Raw genomic sequence first — 6,173 nt, forward strand, 5'->3', positions numbered from 1 at the left:
TGGATCACATTTTATACCCCAAAATCACATTTTCGGCAAATGGTAGCGTCATTGAAAGTTTAATAATTCACTCTGATTAAAAGCTAATTAAGTTGCTATCTTGTTTAAGGAATCGGCTCTGAGATTCCTTCCGATTTCGCTTTAATAAGTTTTATTTTTCTGACCAAAGCCCCAAAAATAGCCGCTTATCTGGGGCTGGTAATGGACAATTTAGTTTTGTGGGCACTTATCATTCGGCCATATTTAATTGCTTTTGTACCATCGGTTAGTCAAATACCGAGTAATACTGTACTTAACACTTTAAACGAGGACTTCGACTTGATAAGATTTGATAAGTGGGTTATACAATGAATCACTTGTTTAGTTATTCCCCCTTCAAGTGAATTAAATAATCCATTTAGCTTTTTCTCTTTCGGTTTTATAAATTAAAATTTTTATTTTTATTGTGGGGTTAATACATTCATTGTTTTTTCGCAAACAAAAAACCTTGTACATATCGTTTCGTTTAGTTGATAAATAGTGAAGAAATGTACAGAGGTTTTATCTTCAAAGCCTAAACTCGATTCTTGAGCCAGTTTTGCAGATTCTGAATAATCTTCTGGAGGTTCTGACTTTCGCCTGACTGCACGCCGGAGAATTCGCTCAGGTCCTCTTCAGGTGCTTTTTCCTGGTCCCCAGGAGCAGCAGTGGACTCAGCAGGAGCGGCAGTGGATTCCGCAGGGGCAGCCGTGGATTCCGCAGGGGCAGCCGTGGATTCCGCAGGGGCGGCAGTGGACTCGGCAGGAGCGGCAGTAGACTCAGCGGGAGCGGCCGTAGACTCAGCCGGAGCAGCAGTAGACTCGGCAGGAGCGGCAGTAGACTCAGCAGGAGCGGCAGTAGACTCGGCAGGAGCGGCAGTAGACTCGGCAGGAGCGGCAGTAGACTCGGCAGGAGCGGCAGTAGACTCAGCAGGAGCGGCAGTAGACTCGGCAGGAGCGGCAGTAGACTCGGCAGGAGCGGCAGTAGACTCAGCAGGAGCGGCAGTAGACTCGGCAGGAGCGGCAGTAGACTCGGCAGGAGCAGCAGTGGACTCTGGAGGAGCAGTGGTCTGAGGAGCAGCAGTAGTTTCCGAAGGCAGTGGGCCTCCTTCAATGCAAAGGTTCAGTTGATCATAGACAGCTGCCGTGTCCTGGACGTAGGCGCGCTCAGAATTGTTGGTGCAGACGTACTTATTCACTTCGATCAGGCGAATCTGCTCCACCACGTAAGCCTGCAGCTCGGAAGCATCGGCAGAGATGGTGTACATGTTCCTGGCGTTTTCGGAACCCTAAAAAGAAGGATATATTATTATAATATAAGCCATGAGGTCTTAAAGCTTCAACTTACAGCACTGGCGTAGCATGAGAAGAAATCAACAGATGTTTCGATGGTGCTGCAGCTCTCGAGCAACTTGCAAGAGTCGGTGGCAGATGTGTTGATCTGAGTGCGGTTCTCGCTGGTTTTGTCGTCGATGGACGCAATCTCAAGGTTAGCCTCGTCGTAACAGGCAAGGAAATTTTCATTGAACTGGTTGGCAACATCATTGATCTTGGGAATGTAGTAGTTCATGCATTCGATCGAGTGTGATGGGTTGCTAGTCAAGTCGCGGGCTTGCAGATATTGAATAAAGTTTGTCTGCGGATATAGCAAAGTAGGAGTCGGCACGGCGATGGCCTGGGTCAGCCCGATGGCCAAAAGGACGATGCACAGTTTGGTGTTCATTTTTTTGTAACTCTACGGTTCCACTATTATACGGTTATAAGATCAAGCAGGTTCCTGGTCTGCTCCCGACAAGCGATCGAATAGTACTTATTGAATCCATCAGCCAGCTGCACCATTTATAGGCAGCTGGCTCGAGTGGTCCATAAAAAAATATTCCTGCCTATAATTTCCAGTAAAAAGTGGCATGTTATTGCCATGTTATGGCCCAAGTTTTAGGCTATCAATCGGGCTATCAACTCTAGGCGAGCGTCACTATCATTGTTATCGGTTTTATAACCGCCACTCAGCAAGACCCACCCGACAAATCCGTTTTGCGCAAAAACAACTCAAGGGCTTCCCTCCGCCCAACCCCCTTTGAGATTTTTTGATAATTAGATCACCACTTCATCAATGTCAACAATTCCGTGAATTATTATTTTCATATTCCCGCAAATCAAGGCGGTATTACTTTCTTTTGGAAAAAGTATCCATTAAAACGACGCATTTAACAAAGTGTGGATGGCCAATACATAATACAGAATACATATTATGGAATCCAAGAACACAATCTAATCTAGGTAGAGTACCTACTTTTATTTTAAGTTACACGTGTTGTCATCCAGTTAGATTCCTAGGAAATACAGAAGCGTCGTAGAATTTATTAATTAATCGTGATGGACGCCCGCCCCTGGACAATTTTAAAATAAAAGGGGAATAAACCGAATTAGGTTTTCCCAAACCTTATCAGATAGTTTTCAATTGTCAATTTTAGTCACTATTAATCGTGGAATTTATTTTTCATTTATCAGCAGGCGCAGTAGCTATGACTAATTAAAAGCCTTGTCCCACTTCAAAGTTTATCAGTGTCGCTTGTCGGTCAATTACAGGAAACAAATGGACATATGTAGCCATTACATTTGAATTTGAAAAAAAGCACCTTGGCAATGAGTCACTCGAGTTGCTATTTTTGTTGCCCCGAAAACAAATACAAATCGGTTAGATAGTTGGCCAAGTTTGTAGCTATTTTCATTGCATGCCTCTGCATAATTATCAGAGCTCAGTGGAGTGGAGATCTCATCAGGCCCTGTTGCCTTCCTGCTTCTGTGAGCAGCAAAAGCAAGGACAAAGCTGAGAGACACCAACTTCTAATTTGCATATCTTAATTGCGTGTTCTTTGTGTGAGTGTGTGTGGCAAGGCGTTGCTGTTGTCCCCCAGCAAGATGCAATACACCACCCCACCTTTAGCTAGAAGCAGGCATAGTAAATCAGGGCAGGATGCAAGGATAACAGATAGGAATGTAAATTGAGAAGACAATAATCAAATGTATCACCAATTTTTTCCAAATAAAATCAAAAAATGTACCCAACTAAATCTGATTAAAGAAAATGAGCCTTTGGCACATGATATTTTTGAAATACTTTCAAAGTAATTGGTTTGAATTTAGGAAAGTGTAGACTCGTGGCACACCTTCCTTACGTTCAGTTGCACCGCCTTTGAGCACTTTGCTTCTAATTTGTTTTAATTGCAGTGACAACAACGCCCACAGCAACAGCACCGACAATAATAATAAAAACAACATATGCAATTAAATTTGAATGAGAAGGAACCGCTAGGTAACTGCCCCAACTGTTTATTTAACTCTTAACGTTACTTTAAACTTCCACAGTCCTTGCTGTTTTCTTTTTTGTTTGTCCTGCCTGAGGTAAAGTTTTCCCAAGCTGATTTACATGTTTGCTATTCCTCTCTATCACAGCCACCAACCAACCCTCCTCCGAGTCCTTCAGTCCTTTGGCCCGTGTCCTGCGGATCTTTGATAAACTTGGACTGATGGCAAATGCAAAAAGTTTTATTTGCATCGCATCAGGTTGCTGGCTTCCTGCTCAGCTTTCCACCTAGATCGGCCCGTTAATTAAGTAAGTTGCAATGGGTTTTAGTTTCTCGTTTGAGTTTTCAGATTGACTTCATCACTTGATGCCATTTGTTTGGTTTTGAGATAGAGCCAGCCTTCAACTTGGAGTATAGTGAATGACCATAGGCTTGAGCCAAGTTTAGAAGAAATTTCTTGTACATAATTTCGTAGTTTTTAAAGATAATTTTTGTTTTTTTTTTAGCTTTTGGGCTTTTTATTACCCTATCACTTATTGCATTTTTGTTTAAAATCAAATATAAGTCATATTCTAATTAAAAATATGATTGATTATATTGTCCAGCTTGCCCTCCCATCCTTTGTTCGGTTTTCCGTCGTTCGATTGGAAATGAGAAATGGTTGAAGGTCGCTCGGTTGAGTGGTTTGGACGATGGGTAGAAGTGTTTGGGGCTTCGGTTGTGGTTGGGATTTCGGTGGTGTTTGGTCTTATGGTTGTGATTGGGCTAGCAGTGGAGTCTGGCTTGGTCCAAGTGTCATATCCTTTCAGACAATTCTGGAAGTCGATGTAGGCCACACCCGACTTGTTTTCAAAATATTTCGCAGATTTATTGGCGCAAAGCTCGAATGTAAATTGCAGGTCCTTGATACTCTGTGCCAAAATTCCAGCGCTAATTGTGGCATTACTAGAAACCTCATACGAATTCCTAGAATCGGCACTGCCCTGTAGTTAGGATAATACAATAATTATTACCAGTTCATTTTAAATTGAAAAGTTTTTGTGAATAATTACCTGGACAGAGAGGCAGTTGAGAGCATCCAAGCTATTATTCTGTTTTTGACTACAATTGATCAAAACCTGGCAGGAGCGGTACACCGAGGATCCCAAGTCATCCACTAAAGGATCGTACTGCGTAAGAATTCCATTCGTTCCCTCAATACGCGTGTTGTCGCACTGGTTATACTCCTTCTTGTAAACTTCGTTATAATCATCCATAACCGATTTGTATTCATCAAAACAAGTTGAGGCGAGGACAGGGTTACTGCGCTGCATCTCACTGGTGGCACTCATCACATCCAGCATCTTTAAATGGGCTGACAGAAGTTGGGGGTTCGCTGCAGCAGAGCTGAATGCCACAAAGGCCAGCAGGACGGCGATGAGGGGACACTGCATGTTGCTTGTTTGACGGTTCGTTCGTAACTTGGTCAAGATGAGGCACTGGCCAATGCTTTTATGGGCCTAAAAGCTACCGCATGTCAAATGGCAAAAACTCAGTTATTCGCGGGGCTTTTCTCTTATCGAGTCACTGATAAGGCCTATCAAGGTGAAAATCGGAGTACGCACCGGACATGGCACTCGCAGTTCCTTGAAAATGTTCTGTAAACAATCTATCGGGCAAGTAAATGTGAGATCTACGACTTCAATTGAGAAATACTCCTATCGTCCATCAGTTGGAGGTTATTCGTTTATTGTCTATGGTGTCTATTTAATTAAACCCAGGCCGAGATATGAATGTAAAGTAGAAAATCCTAATTTCGTTATCAAACCACTCCCCAGCCCGACTGAATTGCGCAACCTTGATTTCAGCAAAAAGAAAGCACCGTCAATTATTTGGTTAGTCACTGTCAAAATAAAGGCATTTTCAGCGGCTCATAAATAAATAAAACAAAAGAAAACAAGAAGGGGACAACCCTTGATAAACAACGGAAATTGCTGAACTTTTTGGTATTTTTTAATCTCGTAGACTTTCCATTTCCGAGAATCTACTTAATAAGGCCTATTTGAGCGAATTGAGTTATTCGCCAAATAAAAAGCTGAGCAAGCAAGGGTGGGCGAGCCAAGATAATCGTTCAATTATCCGAATATTTTTAGAAGGTATTTCCACGGGGCGAATGATTAATTTTGTTTACCTGCCATTGAAGGACTATATCTTCTCAGCTGTCTTCGCTGCCTCATCTCTTAACGGAGTTGCATACTAAGCAGCTACTCCTTAGCTGCAGTGCAAAACACTTCAAAAAATTTTTACTTCTAGGTTATCAGTTGGGGGAGTTCTGGAAATCGTTAGACCTACAAAACCATTGACTTGCTGCCGGAAAGTATACAATACAAAGGGAAATCCCTTTTTATTTCTCTCTCTGTAGAAGTCCTTGCGCCAAGCTTTATTTCCTGGCAGAGCTGTCAGACCCAAATGAAGTCGAGTAGCGTCTGCCGGTATTCGGTTCTGTTCAGCTGAGCTGCACCGTCCTCCTTTGGACGAGGAGAAGCAGCCGCTGATGGATTGTCAGTCGGTGGAGGAGCTGTTAAATGGCGCACAAATAAGTGTAATTGTTTCGTAAATGGTCCCGTAGTAAAACAATTTTCAATGCCACTCCGCGTCCGTCTGTTGTCAGTCACTTGGCTTGGCAACTCACTTCCTCGCGCTTGCACTCAACTCACCCGAAGACAAATAACCTGAACTAGTGCCATAATTTAATTTACGACTACCACTATTTTTTTGTATTTTTACTGACAAGCCAAGAAGTCGCCTAATCATATATGTAAGTAGGGTAAGTGACTAACCGGCGATCGGTTTATAAATCGGTAAATAA

The 6,173-nt window shown here is 42.7% G+C and overlaps 2 protein-coding genes across 2 annotated transcripts; both read right to left on the reverse strand.

The window, feature by feature from the left end:
• Window positions 1–402: 402 nt before the first annotated feature.
• On the reverse strand, window positions 403–1,820 carry LOC138926148 (Golgi-associated RAB2B interactor protein 3). Its single transcript, XM_070279036.1, has 2 exons — window positions 1,366–1,820; window positions 403–1,306 (listed from the first exon to the last, which is right to left on the reverse strand). The coding sequence occupies exons 1-2, from the start codon at window positions 1,738–1,740 to the stop codon at window positions 554–556; spliced, it is 1,128 nt and encodes a 375-aa protein (XP_070135137.1). The 5' UTR covers window positions 1,741–1,820; the 3' UTR covers window positions 403–553.
• A 1,999-nt stretch (window positions 1,821–3,819) lies between these two features.
• Window positions 3,820–4,797, reverse strand: LOC108123410 (uncharacterized). The gene is made up of 2 exons (XM_017238535.3): window positions 4,378–4,797; window positions 3,820–4,308 (listed from the first exon to the last, which is right to left on the reverse strand). The coding sequence occupies exons 1-2, from the start codon at window positions 4,756–4,758 to the stop codon at window positions 3,898–3,900; spliced, it is 792 nt and encodes a 263-aa protein (XP_017094024.2). The 5' UTR covers window positions 4,759–4,797; the 3' UTR covers window positions 3,820–3,897.
• Window positions 4,798–6,173: the final 1,376 nt, after the last annotated feature.

Source organism: Drosophila bipectinata, chromosome 2R (assembly GCF_030179905.1).
Source record: "Drosophila bipectinata strain 14024-0381.07 chromosome 2R, DbipHiC1v2, whole genome shotgun sequence".
Taxonomy (NCBI): Eukaryota; Metazoa; Arthropoda; class Insecta; order Diptera; family Drosophilidae; genus Drosophila; species Drosophila bipectinata.

Coding starts and splice junctions, on each gene's coding strand:
- LOC108123410 (XM_017238535.3), bottom strand. CDS start 4,758: ATGCAGTGTCCCCTCATCGCCGTCCTGCTGGCCTTTGTGGCATTCAGC. Junction 4,309..4,377: donor TCAACTGCCTCTCTGTCCAG/GTAATTATTCAC, acceptor TCCTAACTACAG/GGCAGTGCCGATTCTAGGAA.
- LOC138926148 (XM_070279036.1), bottom strand. CDS start 1,740: ATGAACACCAAACTGTGCATCGTCCTTTTGGCCATCGGGCTGACCCAG. Junction 1,307..1,365: donor TCTCATGCTACGCCAGTGCT/GTAAGTTGAAGC, acceptor CCTTCTTTTTAG/GGTTCCGAAAACGCCAGGAA.